A 25667-nucleotide genomic window follows, 5' to 3' on the forward strand; every position below is an offset into this window, starting at 1 on the left:
GAGATGATCCAAATTGAACTCCTTCCAAAGGGAACCCTCATCAGAACAGAATGCAATACTTTCTTCCCAATCTTCATTTCAGAAAATAGCAAGAAATAAACTTGAGGCAAATTGACCTCTTCCTAGGTTTTGGCCTTTCTAGGGAGTTTTTCCTAGCCAATGTGCTTCAACACCTGCATTGCTTGCTGTTTGAGGTTTTAGGCTGGGTTTCTGTACAGCACTTTGAGATATCAGCTGATGTACGAGGGCTATATAAATACATTTGATTTGATTTGAAATTTGATTTGATTGACCAAAAACTATATTTGATGTTGGCTTGAAATTTAATTTGGAGTACCTCGTCAGGTTGATTTTCTAAGTGTCATATGTCCAGCGACATGGCCCACACAAATACACGATATATACAAAAGTATGTGGACAATCCTTCAATTTAGTAGATTCGGCTATTTCAGCCGCACCCGTTGCTGACAGGTGTATAAAATCAAGCACACAGCCATGCGATCTCCATAGACAAACATTGGCAGTAGAAGGGCCTTACAGAAGAGCTCAGTTACTTTCAATGTGGCACCATCATAGGATGCCATCTTTCCAACCAGTCAGTTCGTCATATTTCTGCCCTGCTAGAGCTGCCCTGGTCAACTGTAAGTGCTGTTATTGTGAAGTGGAAACGTCTAGGACCAACAACGGCTCAGCCGCTAAGTGGTAGGCCACACAAGCTCACAGAACGTGACAGCCGAGTGCTGAAGTGCGTAGCGCGCAAAAATTGTCTGTCCTCGTTTGCAACACTCACTACCAAGTTCCAAACCTTCTCTGGAAGCAACGTCAGCACAATAATAGCTGACTATTTGTCGGGAGCTTCATGAAATGGGTTTCCATGGCCGAGCAGCTGCACACAAGCCTAAGATACGCAATGCTAAGCGACGACGGACAAATCTGGGTTTGGCGGATACCAGGAGAACGCTACCTGCCCCAATGCATAGTACCAACTGTAAAGTTTGGTGGCGGAGGAATAATGGTCTATGGCTGTTTTTCATGGTTCTAGCTAGAACCCCTAGTTCCAGTGAAGGGAAAGCTTAACGCTACAGCATACAATGATATTATAGACGATTTTGTGCTTCCAACTTTGTGGCAACAGTTTGGGGAAGACCCTTTCCTGTTTCAGCATGACAATGCCCCACTGTTGAGATCAGTGTGGAGGAACTTTACTGGCTTGTACAGAGCCCTGACCTCAACCCCATCAAATACCTTTGGGATGATTTGGAACGCCGTATGCGAGCCCGACCTAATCGGCAAACATCAGTGCCCAACCTCACTAATGCTCTTGTGGCTGAATGGTAGCAAGTTCCAACATCTAGTGGAAAGCATTCCCAGAATAGTGAAGGTTGTTATAGCAGCAAAGGGGGACCAACTCCATATTAATACCCATGATTTTGGAATGAGATGTTCGATGAGTGGGTGTCCACATACTTCTGGTGATGTAGTGTACATATTTAAGTTTTGACATTTCATTTAATTGGAAAATATTGTGTCTTTAAACTCCCCACCACGTTAATAAAACGCCCTATGGACAGAAAGTGCTTGACATACTGGTCCTATATAGGCCATTGAATCACCACGGATCACTGTATTCTGGATGTAAATGATTGTGTCTGCACTACTACTAGTCGTGTGTATCGATGTTTTTTTGTATCTTAGGCAGACAGATGGGAACGTGATGTAAATGGTTACTTCGGGTGCTGCAAACTGTCACAATCTAGCTAGCTGTGTGTGGGTCTTTAGTCGACGAAAAACAGACAGAAAAGGGCACACATCGTTTGTTTTGTGTTTTTATTTTTTATTTCTAGTTATTTTTGTTCTATTTACATCTAATGACTATAAAAATCATTTTTTTACTTAGTTTTAGGTATATGGTAAATACTAGTAAGATTTTATATTTTTACATATGTTTGTTGTACTTTGCGTTTATTCTTTTGTATTTATATGCCACTTAGTTTGGATGTCTTTTTCTGTTTTGTGTGATTTCCTATGTGTTGAGAATGTAGAGACAAAATGCATTTCAGTATTTTTGAATTGTTAAAATCTAGTTTCATAGATACATTTATCTATAGGGGAAATTATCTGATGTTATAAATTATATTTTAATTCATGTAAATAGACTATGGCTTCCTTTTAAACTGAATACATTTCTCTTCAGAGATTGTTTACATTATTAAACTGTAGAAATGTTACTCATAAACTGTAAAAAGTACATATTCATTGATTTGCCTCCCAAAAATAAAATCCTAATGAACAACGTCAAGGTTTGGACATGACATTACAGGAGTTGTGCATTCATTGATGTGTCAATGGTTGAGACGGTGTTCATGTGGTACATGGAGCAAAGGAGGTCTTAACAGGTCAACTTTCGCTGTGGCACTATGATGTGGTGTTACAGTACACCACAAGAATGAGACAACACACAACATCAGTAGTTCAACTAGTTTAATATCTTCATCTTTCTTTCTGTGGCGCATATTCAGAACGTATACATGCAGTGCCTGACTTTGTAGCAGGGCTCCATACTAGGCTGCACATTCTGACCTACAGTAGTCAGTAATGACAACACATGAAAGCAAGAAAATTGTATTTCTCTATTGAAAGGCTTACACAGCGAAGCAATATCAACCTTTTCCCACTGCTTTTTACAAAGAGAAACATCACATCTGACACAAGCATATTTGGTATGATTCTATAATTTGTTGTTTTGATACAGTGTCTGTGTCCTCAGTTATCCTTGCTAAGGGGACGTATCTAGCTAGCCTAGCGGACGGACGCACTAACTGATTAGGACTTCCCCATTAATGGTGTCTCTTAAGGAGCCACTGGCCAATTTTCCACTCAGCCTGCCTGTGATTCATGTCAGTGTGACCCTCTCTAACTGGCTGTCTCTCATCCCCCTGCAGCCTCAGCCTCTATGCGGCTACGAGACAGTAGGAGCCTCACTGAGCACCACAGCCCTATAGGGCCAACCCTGACTGCAGCACTTCCCTATTGGTTAAACAGAGAGGCAGCCCGGTCAGTGCGGTGCTCAGCACAGTGATTACCTATGTCACCTACTGTGTTGTGTAGTGGTGACGCACGGCTCTTCGCAACAGTAAAGGAAAACCCGCCCCCTCTGATTCCATCTGCCAATCAGTTCTCATTCTCCGTGCTCAATTAGGTCAGGCATCTTTCTGTGTTTTTTAAGACTGTTATGTATGACCCCAGTGGGATAGTTAACACACACACCTTGTACACACACTGTAACACTCACTACTCATGAGGGTGATGCTGATGCTGTGGACTTAATTCCGCAGTGAGGGAGCAATGCAGAGTACCGGTTTATTTACATAATTAATAACAATAGGATAGGGTAGCATAGGATACACATCTATATCAATTTAAATATAGGGATACACTGCTGAATTCAAGGATAGTCTACCACTGTACATATACAGTGCATTCAAAAAGTATTCAGACCCCTTGACTTTTCCCACATTTTATCACGTTACATCCTTATTCTGAAATGGATAAAATGTTTTTTTCCCCTCATCAATCTACATACAACCCATAATGACAAAGCAAAAACTGTTTTTTTTTTTACATTTTTGCAAATGTATTACTATTTAAAAACTGAAATATAACATTTACATAAGTTTTTAGAACCTTTCCTCAGTACTTTATTGAAGCACCTTCGGCAGTGATTACAGCCTCGTGTCTTCTTTGGTATGACGCTACAAGCTTGGCACACCTGTATTTTGGGAGTTTCTCCCATTCTTCTCTACAGATCCTCTCAAGCTCTGTCAGGTTGGATGGGAAGTGTCGCTATTTTCAGGTATCTCAAGAGATGTTTGATCGGGTTCAAGTTCGGGCTCTGGCTGGGCCACTCAAGGACATTCAGAGACTTGTCCCAAATAGAGTGGTCTGACAGTCTTAATGTGCCTTTTGGCAAACTCCAAGCGTGTTGTCTTGTGCCTTTTACTGAGGAGTGGCTTCCGTCTGGCCACTCTACCATAAAGTCCTGATTTGTGGAGTGCTGCAGAGATGGTTGTCCTTTTGGAAGGTTCTCCCATCTCCACAGAGGAACTCTGGAACTCTGTCAGAGTGACCATCGGGTTCTTGGTCACCTCCCTGACCAAGGCCCTTCTCCCCCAATTGCTCAGTTTGGCCAGGCAGCCACCTCTAGGAAGAGTCTTGGTGGTTCCAAACTTCTTCCATTTAAGAATTTCGGAGGCCACTGTGTTCTTGGGGACCTTCAATGCTCTAGACATTTTTTGGTACCCTTCCACAGATCTGTGCCTCGACACAATCCTGTCTCGGAGCTATATGGACAATTCCTTCGACCTTATGGTTTGGTTTTGGTCCCACAGTTGACATGCACTGTCAACTGTAGGACCTTATATAGACAGGTGTGTGACTTTCCAAATCATGTCCAATCAATTGAATTTGCCACAGTTGGACTCCAATCAATTTGTAGAAACATGTCAAGGATGATCAATGGAAACAGGATGCACCTGAGCTCAATTTCGAGTCTCATAGCAAAGGGTCTGAATACTTATGTAAATCAAGTATTTCTGTTTTTTATTTCTAAAAGCCTGTTTTTGCATTGTAGATTATTGTGTGTAGATTAATGAGGAAAACATGTAATTTTATACATTTTAGAATAAGGCTGTAACATATCAACATGTGGCAAAAGTTAAGGGGTCTGAATACTTTCAGAATACAGTGTATGTTTAGCCTATGGAAATGATACCCAACCTTTTTTTGCTAACTGAATTCCGTATTTCTAAGGAAGTCAATTTCACATTGCCAAATTAATGAGTGTGTAAGTACATGGTAAATTCCAGTAAAATACCTAAATATTTACATTCATTGCACAGGAATAGGCTGTGTTTGAATTTGTCCATGAACTGCTTCATCCTGTGTATCCTCTGGCTTGGTACCATATATAGGTCAATGTACAGCACAGTGCAGTATACTGTAAGGCTATGCTAAGCTTAAAGCTATCTGGCTCTAGTTATGTATACTATAATGCTAAGCTAATGCTAATTGGTACTAGTTATGTATACTGTAAGTCTACGCTAAACTAATGCTAACTGGCTCTTGTTCAGTATACTGTAAGGCTATATTAAGTTAATGCTAACCCACTCTAGTTATGTATACTGTAAGGGTATACTAAGTTAATGCTAACCGGCTCAAGTTCAGCATACTGTAAGGCTACGCTAGGCTAATGCTAACCAGCTCTAGTAGACCGATATCTGGTACAGGAACGTAAAACTCCTGTCTTGGTACGGTCACTTTGGTCCAGGACTGGTATCTCTCAAGTCTAGTTGACAACACAGGTCTTTGACTGGGGCGCTGCTTCAGCTGCACTCGCTGTGTGAGAGAGGGAACAACACAGGGTTAGAGTACAGGGTCCATATTCACAAAGCGTCACATAATAGAGGTGCTGATGTAGGATTAGGTCCTCCCTGTCTATATAATCGTATTAATTATGATCTAAAAGGGAAAACTGATCCTAGATCAGCACTGCTACTCTGAGACACTTTATGAATATAGATCCTGATCTCACATTTATGAAGTTGAATGAGCCCCAGAGCTTAAACTATACATTGTTTCAACGAGAGACAGTCCAAGTTTATGTCAGTCTGCAGTGTTTTCCTCTAGGGTTTTGCCTGTCCCCATAGAGACATGCTCTTAGTACACTGAAGAAAAAATATAAAAGCAACATGTAAAGATCCCAGAAATGTTCCATAGGCACAAAAAGCTTATTTCTCTAAAATGTTGTGCTCAAATTTGTTTGCATCCCTGTTAGTGAGCATTTCTCCGTTTCCAAGATAATCCATCCACCTGACAGGTGTGGCATATCAAGAAGCTGATTAAACAGCATGATCAGTACACAATAAAAGGCCACTCTAAAATGTGCAGTTTTGTCACACAACACAATGTGCCACAGATGTCTCATATTTTGAGGGAGCTTTCAATTGGCATGCTGACTGCAGGAATGTCCACCAGAGCTGTTGCCAGATAATTGAATGTTAATTTCTCTACCATAAGCCGTCTACAACCAGCTTCACAACCGCAGACCACTTGTAACCAACCAGGCCAGCCCAGGACCTCCACATCCGACTGCTTCACCTCCGACTGCTTCACCTGCAGGATCGTCTGAGACGAGCTACCCGGCCAACTGATGAGTGTGGGTTTGCACAACTGAAGAATTTCTGCACAAACTGTCAGAAACTGTCTCAGGTAAGCTCATTTGCATGCTCGTCGTCCTCACCAGGGTCTTGACCTGACTGCAGTTCAGCATCATAACCAACTTCACTTGACAAATGCTCACCTTCGATGGCCACTGGCACACAGAGAAGGTTTGCTGCTGTCAATTTTGTGAACAGAGTGCCTACATTTATATTTAAGTTCAGTGTAGTTTCCACCATGTATCCCGAGTGGCGCATCGGTCTAAGGGACTGCAGCTCAGTGCTAGAGGTGTCACTACAGACCCTGGTTTGTTTCCAGGCTGTATCACAACTGGTCGTGATTGGGAGTCCATAGGGCTGCGCGCAATTGGCCCAGCATCGTCCGGGTTTGGCCAGGGTAGGCCGTCATTGTAAATAAGAATTTGTTCTTAACTGACTTGCCTAGTTAAATAAAGGTTAAATAAAAAATCAAATGTCTAAAGAGGAAGTGTGGAGTATCTCTTAATGTGCGTTACCCTGCTTGGCTGCGGTGGCTGTAACAGCTGCCTCCTCCTTGACTGTCTTGGCCTCCTCCAGAGCAGCCAGCTTAGCTTCGTGTATCTCCTTCAGAGCATTCCACTCCTTCCTGTTGTTCAGCAGCCGGTCCAGCATGGGAGTGATCTCCACATGGAAACGGGAGAACTCCTAGAGGAGGTGGGATACCAAGTAACTTAGATCCTAGCTAGATCTAAGTTACTTGGTATCCAGTGCCAACTACTAGTTATTTATTTATGATGGAGACACAAAGACTCACCTTGTACACAAAAGCACAGACAAAATCGATGAAACCACACTGCATCTTGGGAAGATCAGCTGATTTAGTCCTGTCCATCATGGGCTGGGGAGGGGGGTGGGGGGGGGTTCATGGGATTAGTAGAACAAATGTACTAAAACTTGGCACTGCTTGACTCCAGCTAAAGCAATCAAATGAACCTAAACTACATTTTCCAGTTCTGACACAAATGCTGTTATACTCCTAGGGATCTTGCTGGGTAAAATGGTGTGTCAGTTGACTCGGCTGTAGTGACCACATCGGAATCACCACGCTACATAATAGACATCACCACATGCCCTATGGAAACTCTCCCTTACTCTCTCTCTCTCCCTTTCTCTCTCTCTATCTCCCTTTCTCTCTCTCCATCTCTCTCCATCTCTCTCTCACTCTCCATCTCTCTCCGTCTCCCTCCCTTTCACTCTCTCTCCCCCCTCTCTCTCTTGCTCTCTCCCCCATCTCTCTTGCACTCTCTTTCTCTCCCTCTCTCACCCTCTCCCTCTCACCCCCTCTCCTCTCTCTCTCTCTCTCTTTCTCTTTCTCCTCCTCCTCAAGTCTCCCATTCAGTTCTTACAATAGGCTGCTGTTCCAGTACAGTCCTCTCCAGGTCACCCTGCTCCCAGAACTCTGCAGCCACAGACAGCGCCACCTGCAGGCCCACACAGGAATGGTCACACACACACAACACTCACAGTTCAACATTATGAAACTTACAGAATGATGATGTCCATAGCAACAAGAGTACATTTGCACTGATGTGAGTTTGTGCTCACTTGCCTCAACGGAAATATTCTGTTACGATTTAATAGATACTGTAGTATGAAAGGTCTGCTTCTGATGCAATCCAGAGTTTACAAGAAAAATGGCATTACAGAAATGTTATTCCATACTAATTGCTAGTCCTATCACATTCTCTTCTGTTTTCAATGTGGACTGCTGAAAGCCACATGTTCTAAAATGCTGTGTCGTTATGAGAAAAGCAGCACAACTTAATCCTTCAAACATCTGTGTTACCTTGCTCTGGATGTCCCATGGTTTGGCAATAGCAGACAGATCGCAGGCCGTCATCATCATAGCCCTGTGTATGTAGAGGACAGATAGAGTGTGAGTATAAATCAAATCAATCACATTTATTTATAAAACCCTTTTTACATCAGCAGATGTCACAAAGTGACAAAAACCCCAAAGAGCAAGCAACGCAGATGTAGAAGCACGGTGGATAGGAAAAACTCCTTAGAAAGGCATGAACTTAGGAAGAATCCTTGAGAGGAACCAGGCTCTGAGGGGTGGCCAGTCCTCTTCTGGCTGTGCCTGGTGGAGATTATAAGAGTACATGGCCATTAAGGCCAGATCGTTCGAAGGTCAGCGAGAAAATCAGTTGTGACAGGAGTATAATTATTTTCTCCACACCTTAGTGAACCCTTATTTTTTTACGGATTGTGTTGAGGTCTAATATAGTCTGTAAAGACCTCCATAGATTATATTTGTCTTATTGTCTGTCCTGTCTTGTCTTAGTTTTGTCTTCGTTTCTGCCCTGTTACGTTTGAAAAGTGAAATCTTACAAAGACCTCCATAGTTTCCTCCACAGGGCAATTACTACCCTCATATGCCTAGACCTACAACTCTCCTATGGAATTCACCTACATGACTATCTCCTTGCGAGTGGTCTGCTGCGTCATGTACTTGGTCCACTCATCCCAGGTCTCGTAGGTCTTCGATTGGTCCACGATCTTCTGGAACATGGTTCTTTTCCTACAGACAGGAGGAAATCATCCTCAGTTACCGTGACACAGTATGCTTCCCATATGGCACACTATTCCCTATATAGGGCACTACTTTTGACCAGGCTGATCACAAGTAGTGCACAATGTAGGAAATAGGGTGCCATTGGTATTTGGGATTGGTATTTTATTAGGATCCCCATTAGCTGTTGCGAAAGCAGCAGCTACTTTTCCTGGGGTCTACGCAAAACATGAAACATTACATACAGTTGAAGTCAGAAGTTTACATACAATTAGGTTGGAGTTCTTATAACCTTGTTTTTCAACCACTCCACAAATGTCTTGTTAACAAACTTTAGTTTTGGCAAGTCAGTTAGGACATCTACTTTGTGCATGACACAAGTAATGTTCCCAACAATTGTTTACAGACAGATTATTTCACTTATAATTCACTGTATCACAATTCCAGAGGGTCAGAAGTTTACATACACTAAGTTGACTGTGCCTTAAAACAGCTTGGAAAATTCCAGAAAATTATGTCATGGCTTTAGAAGCTTCTGATAGTCTAATTGACATCATTTGAGTCAGTTGGAGGTGTACCTGTGGATGTATTTCAAGGCCTACCTTCAAACTCAGTGCCTCTTTGCTTGACATCATGGGAAAAGGAAAATAAATCAGCCAAGACCTCAGAAAAAAATTGTAGACCTCCACAAGTCTGGTTCATCCTTGGGAGCAATTTCCAAACGCCTGAAGGTACCACGTTTATCTGTACAAACAATAGTACGCAAGTATTAACACCGTGGAACCACGCAGCCATCATACTGCTCAGGAAGGAGATGCGTTCTGTCTCTTAGAGATGAAAGCACTTTAGTGCGAAAAGTGCAAATCAATCCCAGAAAAACAGCAAAGGACCTTGTGAAGATGCTGGAGGAAACGGATACCAAAGTATCTATATCCACAGTAAAACGAGTCCTATATCAACATAACCTGAAAGGCCGCTCAGCAAGGAAGAAGCCACAACTCCAAAACCGCCATAAAAAAGCCAGACTACGGTTTGCAACTGCACATGGGGACATAGATCGTACTTTTTGGAGAAACGTCCTCTGGTCTGATGAAAAAAAAATAGAACTGTTTGGTCATAATAACCATCATTGTGTTTGGAGGAAAAAGGGGGAGGCTTGCAAGCCGAAGAACACCATCCCAACTGTGAAGCACGGGGGTGGCAGCATCATGTTGTGGGGGTGCTTTGCTGCAGGAGGGACTGGTGCACTTCACAAAATAGAAAATTATGTGGATATATTGAAGCAATATCTCAAGACATCAGTTAAGTTAAAGCTTGGTCGCAAATGGGTCTTCCAAATGAACAATGACCCCAAGCATACTTCCAAAGTTGTGGCAAAATGGCTTAAGGACAACAAAGTCAAGGTATTGGAGTGGCCATCACAAAGCCCTGACCTCAATTCTACCAAAAATGTGTCTACAGAACTGAAAAAGCGTTTGTGAGCAAGGAGGCCTACAAACCAGACTCAGTTACACCAGCTCTGTCAGGAGGAATGAGTCAAAATTCACCCAACTTATTGTGGGACGCTTGTAAGGCTACCCAGAACGTTTGACCCAAGTTAAACAATTTAAAGCCAATGCTACCAACGACTAATTGAGTGTATGTAAACTAAAGACACACTGGGAATGTGATGAAAGAAATCAAAGTAAATTATTCTCTCTACTATTATTCTGACATTTCACATTCTTAAAATAAAGTGGTGATCCTAACTGACCTAAGACAGATAATGTCAGGAATTGTGAAAAACTGAGTTTCAACGTATTTGGCTAAGGTGAATGTAAACTTCGACTTCAACTGTAATACAGAACATTAATAGTTAAGAACAGCTCAAACCCAGAACTACATACATTTAAAACAATCACTTCACAATCTCTATGCTCTCATGTACTCATGTGCCTTTTCATAAGTATTAACACCTCTGGATTTCTTCACTTTTTATTGTGTTACAAAGTGGGATTAACATTTAAAATACTCTGTCAAAGTAGAAGATACATATATTTGTCTTCATGTATGAAAAATAAAACACTACTGTATCTTAATTAGATAAGTATTAATCCCGCTGAGTCAAAACATGTTTGTAACACCTTTGGCAGTGATTCATTTCTGGGTAAGTCTCTAAGACCTTTACACACCTGGATTGTGCAATATTTCCTCATTATTCTTTTTAAAAATGTTCTAGCTCTGTCAAGCTGGTTGTTGATCATTGCTAGACAGCCATTTTCAAGCCTTGCCATAGGTACAGTGGCTTGCGAAATTATTCACCCCTTGGCATTTTTCCTATTGTGTTGCTTTACAACCTGAAATTAAAATGGATTTTTTTTGGGGGGGGTTGTATCATTTGATTTACACAACATGCCTACCACTTTGAAGATGCAAAATATTTTTGATTGTGAAACAAACAAGAAATAAGACAAAAAAACAGAAAACTTCAGCGTGCATAACTATTCACCCCCCAAAGTCAATACTTTGTAGAGATACCTTTTGCAGCAATTACAGCTTCAAGTCTCTTGGTGTATGTCTCTATAAGCTTGACACATCTAGCCACTGGAAGGTGAACCTCTGTCCCAGTCTCAAATCTCTGGAAGACTGAAACAGGTTTTCCTCAAGAATTTCCCTGTGTTTAGCGCCATCCATCATTCTTTCAATTCTGACCAGTTTCCCAGTCCCTGCTGATGAAAAACATCCCCACAGCATGGGGATGGTGTTCTCGGGGTGATGGGAGGTGTTGGGTTTGCGCCAGACATAGTATTTTCCTTGGTGGCCAAAAAGCTCAATTTTAGTCTCATCTGACCAGAATACCTTCTTCCTTGTGTTTGGGGAGTCTCCCTCATGCCTTTTGTCGAACACCAAACGTGTTTGCTTTATTTTTTCTTTAAGCAATGGCTTTTTTTCTGGCCACTCTTCTGTAAAGCCCAGCTCTGTGGAGTGTACGGCTTAAAGTAGTCCTATGGACAAATATTCTAATCTCCGCTGTGGAGCTTTACAGCTTTTTCAGGGTTATCTTTGGTCTCTTTGATGCCTCTCTGATTAATGCCCTCCTTGCCTGGTCCGTGAGTTTTGGTGGGCAGCCCTCTCTTGGCAGGTTTGTTGTGGTGCCATATTTAAAAAAATAATAATAATAATAGATAAAATGGTGCTCCGTGGGATGTTCAAAGTTTCTGATATTTTTTTAACATGAAATCCAAATAAAAATCCATTTAAATTACAGGTTGTAATGCAATAAAATAGGAAAAACGCCAAGGGGGATGGATACTTTTGCAAGGCACTGTATTTTTCCTCAAGGATTTTGCCAGTGCTCAGCTCCATAAATGTTTTTTTTTACCCTGAAAAACTTCCCAGTACCTGCCAATAACAAGCATACCCATAACATGATGCAGCCACCACCATGCTTGAAAATATGGAGAGTGGTGCTCAGTGATGTGTTGAGTTAGATTGAACCCAAACATTAAGTTAATTTCTTTGCCACAAGGACAAAAAGTTAATTCCTTTGCCACATTTTCTGCAGTATTGATTTTGTGCCTTTTTGCAAACAGGATGCATATTTTGGAATATATTTTATTCTGTACAGGCTTCCTCCATTTTAAATTCAGGCTGTAACAACGAAATGTGTAAAATGTCAAGGGGTGTGAATACTTTCTGAAGGTACTGTACAACAGTTGGACAGTAGCTACTCACTTAAAGTAGAGAGCGAGGTCAGTGGCGATGATGGCGATGTCCATCAGATGAATGACATGCTCGTGCTGAGCACGACTGAGATTCTGATAAATATTTAAGGCCTGAAACAGATTAACAGATATCAACATAGATATATTTGAATGTGATAACATATTCATATTTAACATGTACTGTTGAATCAGCAAATACCAACAAAGATGTATAGTAAATCAAATACATGATTAACATATAACAAACATGTGAAGCTGCTGCCTGCCACAGTTCATGGTTAGTAATAATGTGAACATTGAAAGGTTGCCTAATTATGGGATTGCCGGTGGGCAGATTCTCTCAGGCATTTTCTGTGCCATCAGAACTGCATCATTCACAGTATGACTTCTCCAAAAGAGAGAAACCAACCCCTCTCAGGTCAGAACTTCTAGAACAGGGATCATCAACTACATTTGGCCGAGGGCATGGTCCGGGGGCCGGAACATAATTACAAATAATTGTAGACTGAAAATTGACTGCAAGAAGCCCAAACCGATGTCATATTTGACTAAAATATAACAATGTCAAACCTTGCTTACATTTATATACGATCACATACACTGAGTACATCAAACATTAGGAACATCTTCCTAATATTGAATTGCACCCCCTTTTGCCCACAGAACAGTCTCAAATTATTGGCGCATGGACTCTACAAGGTGTCAAACGCATTCAACAGGGATGGTGGCCCATGTTGACTTCAATGCTTCCCACAGTTGTGTCAAGTTGGCTGGATGTCCTTTGGGTGGTGAACCATTATTGATACACACGGGAAACTGTTGAGTGTGAAAAACCCTGCAGCATTGCAGTTCTTGACACAAACCGGTGCGCCTACTACCATACCCCGTTCAAAGACACTTACATTTTCTTCTTTCCCAATCACCCTCTGAATGGCACACATACACAATCCATGTTTCAGTTCACTCAAGGCTTAAAAATCCTTCTTTAACCTGTCTCCTCCCCTTCATCTACACGGATTGAAGTGGATTTAACAAATGACATCAATAAAGGATCATAGCTTTCACCTGGATTCACCTGGTCAGTCTATGTCATGGAAAGAGCGGGTGTTCTTAATGTTTTATATACTCAGTGTAGATCTTTACATTATGTGTTGTAATACTTGGGAACAGATTTCCAAAATTAAAATCACTTGGAGCTGATGTCCTGGTGTTTTTCCAAAATTGTTATTATTTTAATTGTATTTATTGCTCAGAAACCTTTTTTGGGGGGGCTAAATAAAATCACCCACTGGCCAATTTCAGCCCATGGTGACTATGTAGGGATTAGGGTGCCATTTGGGAAGCAACCTCACTCACAGGGTCTCTCAGCAGGGTCTTCCCAGTCTCCAGATGGTGTCTCTCCAGGATGGAGGAGCCGTGGAGCTTTGCGAGAGGGTTTCCAGACCTGACAAACACAGAAGGAGGGAGAGGAAAAAAACGTGATTAGCCATTGGTAAGTAATGAGTCATTGCTTTCTCTGTTGATGTTTCTACAACTTTCCAGGTATCACTGTTGGCAGCATATCTGGGTTATAATAGTCTTTGTTTACCTTCAAACACATAAGCTATGATTGATTGAGCTTACCTGGCATATACCCCGCCCTTTTGGTACTTTAGACAGGCTCAAATCAAACAGTCAAACTATTTGAAAGAAAACCAAAAAAATGTAAACCCAGTCATTCCCTTACTTCATCTGGTAGAGGTTGTTGGTGCCTCTGTGGTCGACATCGTGGCATAAGCCGGCTGTTACCATGGCCATGGTCTCTAGCTCTGTGTAATAACGCTTCAGGTCACCTGTCTAATGCAATAATACAGGAAGTTAGGTTTGGTCACATGTCTAATGATACAGGAAGTTAGGTTTGGCCACATGTCTAATGATACAGGAAGTTAGGTTTGGCCACATGTCTAATGATACAGGAAATTAGGTTAGGGTCCAGGATTCATGGGGCTACCACCAGGGGCTATATGGAGCCACACATGGGCCTCTTACTAAGTCCCCTCTCCCCTCCTGCTCCTATGGAGATGGCTGGCTCTGGAGGCCTCATTAGAAGCAATAAAGCCTGGCAGAAGAGGACTGCTGATAATGAGCCTGACCCCCCTCCTTTATCCTCCTTCCACTGTGAGTTAAGTTACTGTACGTCTGAAGAGTTCACTGTGGTTATAGGAAAGCAGCGGTGGAAAAAGTACGCAATTGTCATACTTTTGTAAAAGTAAAGATACCTTAATAGAAAATGACTCAAGTAAAAGTGAAAGTCACCCAGTAAAATACTACTTGAGAAAAAGTCTTAAAAGTATTTGGTTTTAAATACACATACGCATCAAAAGTAAATGTAATTGCTAACATATACTTAAGTATCAAAATTAAAAGTATTAATGATTTCGAATTCATTATTAAGCAAACCATTTTCTTGTTTATTTATTTCCGTATAGCCAGGGGCACACTCCAACACTCAGACATCATTTACAAACGAAGCATGTATGTTTGGTGAGTCTGCCAGATCAGAGCTATTCGGGATAACCAGGGATAAGTGCATGAATTGGACCATTTTCCTGTCCTGCTAAGCATTCAAAATGTACTTTTGGGTGTCAGGGAAAATGTATGGAGTAAAAAGTACATTATTTTCTTTAGGAATGTAGTGGAGTAAAGATAAAACTAGTCAAAAATACAGATACCCCGAAAAATGACTTAAGTAGTATTTTAATGTATTTTTACTTCAGTACTTTACACCACTGTAGGAAAGAACAATGCAGAAAGAAAGGGTCACACTTGGAGGACTCATTACATGACACTGGAGGAGGGTATCAGTGTAAGGGGTTCAGTAAAGATAGATCACCTGGCCACCACAGCTTTACATTACATGTATCAACTGTCATGGTATCATCCATGGTGTCAGTGCAAGGTATTGTAGGTGAAGTGTTTATTCCTGAGGGTTTGTGTAATATAAGTATGTATGCATCCCAAAGGGCACCCTATTCCCTATATAGTGTACTAATTTTGATCGGGGCTCATAGAGCTCTGGTCAAAAGTAATGCACTATATAGGGAATAGGGTGCCATTTGAAGTACTCACCATGAGCAGAGTGAACATGGTCTGGCCCACGTTGAAGCCATGACTCCAGTTGTGGTAGGTGATCTGCCTGTAGCCCTTACTGAGGGAGTAACAGAACCTGGTGAGGGTCTGAGAGACACATATAGGACAGGCATTGTTACAGACCAGATAGCTCTCAACAGCTAGATGGTTTTTGGCACACTATGTTAATACATGTTGTACATTAGGAGAGTATATAATCATTATCTATATTAACATAAACTGTCATGATGTAGTTATTAAATGTTACTCATGCAATTGTTAAGCCTTTAATTGTGTAGCCTTGCTTTATAACCCACTGCTGTATGTGTTCTCTAAATGGAACACATGACGTGGCAATAGTGTGGGCCATATGTCTCTTGCCAAGATGCTTCTTCATCAGTGATGTCTCACCTCACGGGGGACGTGGAACTTGTCCACCACTCCCAACTCATAGTACATCTTAATGCCTAACTTGACCAGGTCTAGATGACTGTGCTCAAAGTCACAGAAGTGAAACTCAAAGAGCTCCGACTGGGAAGAGGGTGGTAGAACTTCCGACTGTATGGAGACAGGGAAACAAAATGCATTACGGGTTCTACCAAGGCAGCTAGCCAGCCAATCAGTCAGCCAGTCACGCAACCAGCCAGCCAGCCAGTCAGCCAGTCACGCAACCAGCCAGCCAGGCTGTCAGCCAGTCACGCAACCAGCCAGCCAGCCAGCCAATCAGTCAGCCAGTCAGCCAGTCACTCCACCAGCCAGCCAGCCAGCCAGTCAGCCAGTCACGCAACCAGCCAGCCAGTCAGCCAGTCAGCCGACACAAGAAGCAAGTAGAAAATAGATGTTAGTTAGAATAGTTGTTTACCAGGATTGCTTCCAGTTCCACCTCCTCACACTCATGTGGTTCCTTTCCATACCTCTCCCTGGTATTCTAAAAGCAAAGCACACCATCAGTGTTCACCTTGGAAGAAACAGCACTATATCAATCAATTTCTGAATTTCCTGGAAAACCTTGGTTATTTCTCAGTAAATAGCTCTCAGTCTAAATCTCACAGATGGTAACTAGCGTTCCACTATTGACTGACTACCTAATATCCAGTATGACAGGCTTTTTTCCATGTTATATAAATGCACTTTTCATCTGGTGTCTATGAATAATGTTACTTTACCCACCAATACATTCTGGGTCTCATCCGTCCTGCACTTGATGTGGTACAGCACCATGTCCTGGAAGATGTCCTTCCTGTTCTCCAGCTTGTTCCACTTGTCATAGGTGTCTGTGTTGAGCACCGACCAGCCAAGGAACTGGGTGAGAGACTGCCATGACCAGTGAAAGAGTTAGACTATTGAATTTCAGTCCTTGGTCAACATAATAAGTATACACTCAGTATACACTCAGTACACACAGACACAATCAAATGGAATTGAGAGGTGGATGTGGTACAAGCTATCATTTAGAATGGATTACTGTAACTGACAATGTTATTGATAAGTATCTGAAATGGCCCTATGAAGTAGTATTATGTGTTAACTGGGACTATCTCAAATGCAAGAGTGGATGAGCGTACAGATGTAGGATCTTAATTTGATCACTATTTTGTTGCTGAGATGTTCTATTTTGTTGCTGAGAAATGAAAACTTGGACTATATTTGAGTTTTAAAAAGGCTTCTAATGTTTGTAATTTTCAAAAAGTTGACAAACCCTTACAAAATGTCCATTAATTATAATCCACATAACAATTCACACTTCCTGTTGCTGCAGCAAGAAGGGGCCTTAACTCTCAGTCTGCATCCAGAAGAAGCTTAAACTCTCAGCTCTCACATAGAAGTAGCTTTAACTCTCAGCCTTCATCCAGAAGGAGCTTTCTCCCAGCCCTCATCTAGAAGGAGCCTTAACTCTCAGTCTGCATCCAGAAGAAGCTTAAACTCTCAGCTCTCACATAGAAGTAGCTTTAACTCTCAGCCTTCATCCAGAAGGAGCTTTCTCCCAGCCCTCATCTAGAAGGAGCCTTAACTCTCAGTCTGCATCCAAAATGAGCTTTAACACTCAGCCCTCATCCAAAAGGAGCTTTAACTCTCAGCCCTCATCCAGAAGGCGCTTTAACACTCAGCCCTCATCCAGAAGGAGCTTTAACACTCAGCCCTCATCCAGAAGGAGCTTTAACTCTCAGCCCTCATCCAGAAGGAGCTTTAACACTCAGCCCTCATCCAGAATAAGCTTTAACTCTCAGCCCTCATCCAGAAGGAGCTTTAACACTCAGCCCTCATCCAGAAGGAGCTTTAACACTCAGCCCTCATCCAGAAGGAGCTTTAACACTCAGCCCTCATCCAGAAGGAGCTTTAACTCTCAGCCCTCATCCAGAAGGAGCTTTAACACTCAGCCCTCATCCAGAATAAGCTTTAACTCTCAGCCCTCATCCAGAAGGAGCTTTAACACTCAGCCCTCATCCAGAAGGAGCTTTAACACTCAGCCCTCATCCAGAAGGAGCTTTAACACTCAGCCCTCATCCAAAATGAGCTTTAACACTCAGCACTCATCCAGAAGGAACTTTAACACTCAGCCCTCATCCAAAATGAGCTTTAACACTCAGCCCTCATCCAGAAGGCGCTTTAACACTCAGCCCTCATCCAGAAGGAGCTTTAACACTCAGCCCTCATCCAGAAGGAGCTTTAACACTCAGCCCTCATGCAGAAGGAGCTTTAACTCTCAGCTCTCATCCAGAAGGAGCTTTAACTTTCAGCCCTCATCCAAAGGAGCTTTAACTTTCAGCCCTCATCCAAAAGGAGCTTTAACTCTCAGACATCATCCAAAGGGAGCTTTAACTCTCAGCCCTCATCCAAAAGGAGCTTTAACTCTAACCAATAAACAATGCAGATACTGCCAATGGCCTGTGTTTATTTATACAGCAGTTACACAGTGCTGTCGCTCTCTATCTCCCCCTCAGTAGCAGCAGCTCTGAATTCAGTGTTGTCTCTCTCTACCTCCCCCTCAGTAGCAGCAGCTCTGGACTCAGTGCTGTCTCTCTCTACCCCCCCCCCCCCCCCCCCCCCCTCAGTAGCAGCATCTCTGCTGTCCTCTCTCTACCTCCCCCTCAGTAGCAGCAGCTCTGGACTCAGTGCTGTCTCTCTCTACCTCCCCCTCAGTCGCAGCATCTCTGAATTCAGTGCTGTCTCTCTCTACCTCCCCCTCAGCAGCAGCATCACTGAACTCAGTGCTGTCCTCTCTCTACCTCCCCCTCAGCAGCAGCATCTCTGAACTCAGTACTGTCTCTCTCTACCTCCCCCTCAGCAGCAGCATCTCTGGACTCAGTGCTGTCTCTCTCTACCTCCCCCTCAGCAGCAGCATCACTGAACTCAGTGCTGTCCTCTCTCTACATCCCCCTCAGCAGCAGCATCTCTGGACTCAGTGATGTCCTCTCTCTACCTCCCCCTCAGCAGCAGCATCACTGGACTCAGTGTTGTCCTCTCTCTACCTCCCCCTCAGTAGCAGCATCTCTGAACTCAGTGATGTCCTCTCTCTACCTACCCCTCAGCAGCAGCATCTCTGGACTCAGTGCTGTCCTCTCTCTACCTCCCCCTCAGTAGCAGCATCTTTGGACTCAGTGCTGTCCTCTCTCTACCTCCCCCTCAGCAGCAGCATCACTGGACTCAGTGCTGTCCTCTCTCTACCTCCCCCTCAGCAGCAGCATCTCTGAATGCAGTGCTCTCTCTCTCTACCTCCCCCTCAGCAGCAGCATCACTGAACTCAGTGCTGTCCTCTCTCTACCTCCCCCTCAGTAGCAGCATCTCTGAACTCAGTGCTCTCTCTCTCTACCACCCCCTCAGTAGCAGCATCTCTGAACTCAGTGCTCTCTCTCTCTACCTCCCCCCCAGTAGCAGCATCTCTGAACTCAGTGCTCTCTCTCTCTACCTCCCCCTCAGTAGCAGCATCTCTGAACTCAGTGTTCTCTCTCTCTACCGCCCCCCCCCAGTAGCAGCATCTCTGAACTCAATGCTCTCTCTCTCTACCTCCCCCTCAGTAGCAGCAGCTCTGGACTTTACAGTAGCATACCTCCATCAGAGTTTCATCCTGCTCGTCAAAGGGTTTCCCATCTTTCCTGTTGTAGAAGGTGGCTACTGCGACAATTTCCTCTTTCTTATTCACGATGGGGAGGGACAGGACGTTCTTAATCATCCAGCCGGAGCTATCCACGGGCCCTTTCTGAACAGGACAAGGAAACAGGAACCACCTGACGTCAATGACTTCGCAATAGGTTCATAGCATTACAAAAACAATATTTGTTGACTTAAACCTGCCATACATGCCTTTGAGTGTGTTAATTCACAGCAGTGCATGACTTGACTACTAATATTTACAGTACTTTGTATGGGTAAGTCTTTGCCTTAGTGTTGGAAATAGCAGGATTAATCTATTTGAATTGTGTCTAGGCCTGTATACTATAATGGAAGTCCACTTGGCCACAGGACACTAACCCCTTCAGTAGCAGAGATGAGATTTGTTTAATTTGTGCGTTCAACAGCACTGAGCTAATCATGGAGAACGGATCTTACTTGGAAGCTGAAGAAGTCATCTTGTGCCGCGTTCATAATGTTACAGATCTGGAGGGGAGAAGAGGAAAGAGGGAAGAGAGGAGAGGATGATCACGCTCGCTCAGATGGAAAAGCACTGCATGATTAGTTACAATGTCCACAAAATTGCAATTATCCATCATTTCAGTACAAGAGCACATTTCATTTCCAGGCTGTGTGTGTTTGACAGCTGCATAATAAACTGTAATGGCTTTCTGGTTGTGTGATGCCCATGAATACCGCGTACAGGGAAGGGAAGATATGGGCTGCATACAAAATGGCACCCTATAGTCCATATGGGCCCTGGTCAAAAGTAGTGTGCTATATAGTGAAAAGGGTGCAATTTCGGACGCATTCATTCTTCATTTAGGAAGGGAAGGATTCCCAGCTCACCAGTCCCTCCTTAGCCACGTAGGTGGGCAGGCCACTGACCAGAGCCCAGTGGTCCGGAGCAGGGTTGCTGACAAGGACAGGGGGAGATGGAGATTTTATACTATTACTATTTCAAAAAGTACCAAATCAAATGCAGTAATATATGCACCTAAAAGGGTGTAAAAGCAGCACATACATGATAAGGTGATATATATAATTCCATTTTCCACATCATTGATGAAATGACTCACGGTAAAACTTTGATCTCCTCTTTTCCATGTAAAATGTAGTCAATCACTTTGTAGAAGTTTATTTCCTGGAGAAAAATGTGTTACATGTAATTGGAATGAGATTGAATACTGATAACGTATCAAATGACATATATTACCATTATTCATGTTTGAGTTGGCTCAGATCTTTCCAGGTCATTTGACTGTTGCCCGTTAAGTCACCAGTCACTCACTCTGCCATCAGGTGTCTTGGGTCCATCGTATTGAGGCACTTCTCCCATTAGCACAGGCCAAAGGTCATAGAATTCCTGCAACACACAGGGTTATTTCATTGAATCCTTCTCAAATACAAGGGGAACATATTAACCCACATCAATTCAACATGTTGAATTAAACATAACAAAAGGTCAACTGAACATGACTAGATAATGGTGAGTGGTTCCTGAGCATTAGCATGCTGATGTTTTTAGCAGGTTGAGATTCATGTCCGACCTCACCTTAGTCTTGGTCATGTCCAGGAGGCCAACAGAGTAACGCTCACAGTTAAGGAACTCCCTGATGGTATAGAGGGCCTTGTGGAACTGTCTCTCAATATCTGTCATCTCCTCAAACACTTTACTGGCAGACCAGAGCAGGACCTAGAGGGTGGGAGATGTCAGAGACAGCACAGTCGTAGCAGGGAAAAATATGTAATTTCTGAAATATAAGCAGGCCTCATCGTAAATAAACGTGTCAATAAAATCAAGAGAGGTCTTACCTGTCCTCTTCTGGTCTCACAGTTGTGAAGGTAGCTCAAATGGAACACTCTTAGGATCAGGTTGGCAAAGTTGAGATACTTCAACAGAGTCTGTTGCAGAAACATCTACGTTCAGTATAACTGAAGGGAGAGGTTAGGGTTGGAGATTAGAGGTTAGAGGTTAGGGATAGGTTACCTCCTCATCCTGCTTAGTGAAGTGTGGAGCTCCAATCTTGTTCACAGCCATCATAACAGCCACCATGTCCTTGCCGTTCATGATGGGGGTAGCCAAGACACTCTTGGTCTGGTATTCTTGGATCTGGTCCACAAAGTCACTGTAGTGGCTGCTCTGGAGGAAGAACCAAAGGAAAGTATTTAGAATAAACAAACATCTATCAATGTGCTGTAGCTTGATACATTCAATTGACACTTTTGACCATAAATACATTGATGAGATCATCCAACTTGCACATCACAGTGAAACCCTACACAACAAAAGGTGCTATATGGAACCAAAAAGGGTTCTTCGGTTCTCCCCATAGGAGAACCCTTTGAATAACCCCTTTTGGTTCCATGTAGAACCCTTTTGGGTTCCATGTAAGAACCCTTTCCTGAGAGGGTTGTACCTGGAACCAAAAATGATTATCCTATAGGGGACAGCAGAAGTGTAGTACCAAAGGTAATAAAAGGTCAATTATCATTTGATTATGTAAAAACTCTCTTTCAGAACACTACTAAGGGGAGGGGAACTTGCTCAATGTTAAAAACAGAATATGCTTTTGATATGTTCTATTAATCCAGGAATAGATGAATTCACTGCCTAACATATCATCTAACGCTAAGAATGGTTTGATCTCTGTGTCATTGTGGGCTATTCTTGACTGGGGAATATATATCATGATTAAAACATGTGGATTAAAAGAGAAAGGACATTACAGGTCAACACTAAATAGAATAAAGGTGAGTTCTCTTGTTATTCCGCTGACTTGAGGAAAATGGCTTTGTGCTATGACCTTTAGAAATAATCCAGGATCGCTCTAATTCAGCTGAGATTAAAGGCCTTATCCCTTGCAGGCCGAGTAACACCCAGCAGCCCCGCCTGCCTGTATGACCGACCGGCGGGGGAGGGGACTGCCTTGCCGTAATCCCACACCACACTTACATATCACAGTAATGGTGGCTCTGCCTTTCACTAGGGAAAAGAAAGACCCAGAGCTCGATCCATCCTCTCCCTAATTACCATTTAAAAAAATCCAGGCAACTAGAGTGATCTGACAGTCTCCGTCAGTGGTTGGACTCTGTAATCCTTGATATGAGTCATATGTCTCCCTCTACCACACACTGCTACATATGAGCATAACTATGAGCAGGACTATGAGCAGGACTATGATAGGAAACATTTTCTAATCATGATGATACTTTGGCTGTACTACTCTGTATTATTTTGGTAAAGGATATTGTATCAGTGAGAGTTTGTGGTATTTGGTATAAGTATATTTTATCAGTGAGAGTTTGTGGTATTTGGTATAAAGATATTCTATCAGTGAGCATTTGTGGTATTTGGTAAAGGATATTTTATCAGTGATCATTTATGGTATTTGGTAAAGGATATTTTATCAGTGAGCATTTATGGTATTTGGTAAAGGATATTTTATCAGTGAACGTTTGTAGTATTTGGTGAAATGAATAACAAGATTAAAGATGTGTCTGTATCACAAGAAAGTCTACTGGATAATAGGAATGTGACTATAATACAAATATGTAAATGGTTTTATATGAAAGCAGAATAAATGTATTCGTTTTAGGTCAAATCATTTAATACAGGTATTGACAGTGATGGCCATCCACTGTGTTCAAGTTCAAGTCTAATTTGTCACATTGCCAAGTACAGTGAAATGCTTACCTTGCAAGCTCTACCCAACAGTGAGGATACGGAGTAGAGTGACAAACATTTAAGTATGAAAATAAGCTTGGCAATCACTTCCAAATGTCAAATGAATTGGCTCTAGTAAGATTGACCTGGCAGTAGTGTCACAAATAGGATGGTCTTATGCTGCCCTCTAGAGGCAGTAGGACACTAGGCCCATGTGTCTGAATCTGACTGGATCGCTACAGTCAGTTCTCATTTCTTCACTAGAAAGGAATTTCTTGGAATAAACATGACCACTTGATAAGGTAACACAAACGGGCAGGTAAACTGTAGTTGCCATACCGCTATTGGGAATGTGAACCTTTAAGTGCAAGATTTCTCCACAATGATCTATAGCTTTGTATGTTTACCTCTGAGACATCTGGGATGTTGACAGTCTTCTTGGTGGTGGCCACATGGCCCACAATGCCGATGTCCATGGGAAAGACTATCTCACTGTCTGGCTGGACCAGGCACTCCTCCAAGGTGGCGTCCTTGTGCACGTTGAAGAGTCTGGTGGCCAGCTCGGCCGTGCCGTTACGCATCCGGTACATGAACAGGCTCATCTTCTCTGACCGTATCATGAAGCTGAGATGTTTCATGAAGTTGAAGATAGCCTTCTCCATCTGGATGTTGTCCTGCAGGTCTCTGACCATGTCAAATATGATCTCACTCTCCTCCACTGTGCTCAGCTCGTGGAAGCTGCTGGTGTTCACCTGGGAAGTCTTGTTGTCTTTGAAAAGGTCCGAGATGACCTTCGGGCGGAACTTGGTATCATAGTACTGCTTGGCAAAGTCAGGGTTGCTGTCCAGAAACTTCTCAGCCACGTCTTTGTCCACGGCTGCCATTTTTCAGCTGATGTGTGTCTATATGGTATAGCTCCTCAAAGAGCTGGAAGTGTCTCTCCTCAGCTCACTGTGCTGGTTTGCCCTGTGCTGTGTGGCTACACTGTCTGCAGGTGGCTGAGAAGAATAGGGATTAGCAGGATTGTTTTAAATGGTCATGTGTGTTGATAAGCCTGAATCCAATTACACACAGATTACGATAAGTTATTCTCACACGTTGTAATGAATTATAGACCTACCTGGAGTGTCTCCTCACTCAACAACCTTTTGTAGGCCTACAGTACTTGTGGACTACAACAGAAATAAGTATTTTGACTTTTTTGTGTATTGAACATTTTGGTAAACGTATCTGTTGCCTAGTGTAACATTTTATTTATTTCAAATTTCCAAATCAAATCAAAATGAAATACAAAAAACCTTACAGTAACCTTAAAGTATCACGAGAATAACCTATTGTTCTTTCTGATAAATATTTTATTTTAAAAAATTGTCATGGTATTAAAACAATAACAGAGTGTGGGTAATATGATGTGAACTGGTTTAGTGTATCAGCCTCCTGCAGTTGAGCTAATAAATAAACAGAGGAGGTGTACAGTAATATGATGTGAACTGATTTAGTGTATCAGCCTCCTGCAGTTGAGCTAATAAATAAACAGAGGAGGTGTACAGTAATATAATGTGAACTGATTTAGTGTATCAGCCTCCGGCAGTTGAGCTAATAAATAAACAGAGGAGGTGTACAGTAATATGATGTGAACTGATTTAGTGTATCAGCCTCCTGCAGTTGAGCTAATAAATAAACAGAGGAGGTGTACAGTAATATGATGTGAACTGATTTAGTGTATCAGCCTCCTGCAGTTGAGCTAATAAATAAACAGAGGAGGTGTACAGTAATATGATGTGAACTGGTTTAGTGTATCAGCCTCCTGCAGTTGAGCTAATAAATAAACAGAGGAGGTGTACAGTAATATGATGTGAACTGATTTAGTGTATCAGCCTCCTGCAGTTGAGCTAATAAATAAACAGAGGAGGTGTACAGTAATATGATGTGAACTGGTTTAGTGTATCAGCCTCCTGCAGTTGAGCTAATAAATAAACAGAGGAGGTGTACAGTAATATGATGTGAACTGGTTTAGTGTATCAGCCTCCTGCAGTTGAGCTAATAAATAAACAGAGGAGGTGTACAGTAATATGATGTGAACTGGTTTAGTGTATCAGACTCCTGCAGTTGAGCTAATAAATAAACAGAGGAGGTGTACAGTAATATGATGTGAACTGGTTTAGTGTATCAGACTCCTGCAGTTGAGCTAATAAATAGGGTTATTAATGAGATGAAGTGTGACTTACCAAGCTCTTATATTCAACTATTTCCCAGAGTGTGAGCTTACATTGTGTGACGTGCTTGCCTGATGAAAAGCTTACAGTAAG

The 25667-nt window shown here is 42.4% G+C and overlaps 1 protein-coding gene across 1 annotated transcript; it reads right to left on the reverse strand.

Moving 5' to 3' along the window:
- Positions 1-2466: 2466 nt before the first annotated feature.
- LOC139390951 (phosphodiesterase 6A, cGMP-specific, rod, alpha) lies at positions 2467-24330 on the reverse strand. The gene is made up of 22 exons (XM_071138381.1): positions 23766-24330; positions 21682-21834; positions 21507-21596; positions 21247-21387; positions 20983-21057; positions 20771-20835; positions 20541-20607; positions 20130-20177; positions 19630-19779; positions 16752-16895; positions 16444-16509; positions 15993-16139; positions 15582-15689; positions 14200-14309; positions 13830-13917; positions 12484-12584; positions 8671-8778; positions 8041-8104; positions 7601-7675; positions 7009-7092; positions 6731-6899; positions 2467-5394 (listed from the first exon to the last, which is right to left on the reverse strand). The coding sequence occupies exons 1-22, from the start codon at positions 24240-24242 to the stop codon at positions 5345-5347; spliced, it is 2580 nt and encodes an 859-aa protein (XP_070994482.1). The 5' UTR covers positions 24243-24330; the 3' UTR covers positions 2467-5344.
- Positions 24331-25667: the final 1337 nt, after the last annotated feature.

The sequence above is a fragment of the Oncorhynchus clarkii genome, chromosome 31 (genome assembly GCF_045791955.1).
Source record: "Oncorhynchus clarkii lewisi isolate Uvic-CL-2024 chromosome 31, UVic_Ocla_1.0, whole genome shotgun sequence".
Classification (NCBI taxonomy): domain Eukaryota; kingdom Metazoa; phylum Chordata; class Actinopteri; order Salmoniformes; family Salmonidae; genus Oncorhynchus; species Oncorhynchus clarkii.

Excerpts from the sequence above, each read along its gene's own strand:
- LOC139390951 (XM_071138381.1), bottom strand. The coding sequence starts at position 24,242 with ATGGCAGCCGTGGACAAAGACGTGGCTGAGAAGTTTCTGGACAGCAAC. Across the intron at positions 16,896-19,629 it reads AGGATGAAACTCTGATGGAG|TCTCTCACCCAGTTCCTTGG; the intron begins GTATGCTACTGT and ends TGGTCATGGCAG. Across the intron at positions 7,093-7,600 it reads TACTGGAACAGCAGCCTATT|CCCATGATGGACAGGACTAA; the intron begins GTAAGAACTGAA and ends CCCCCTCCCCAG.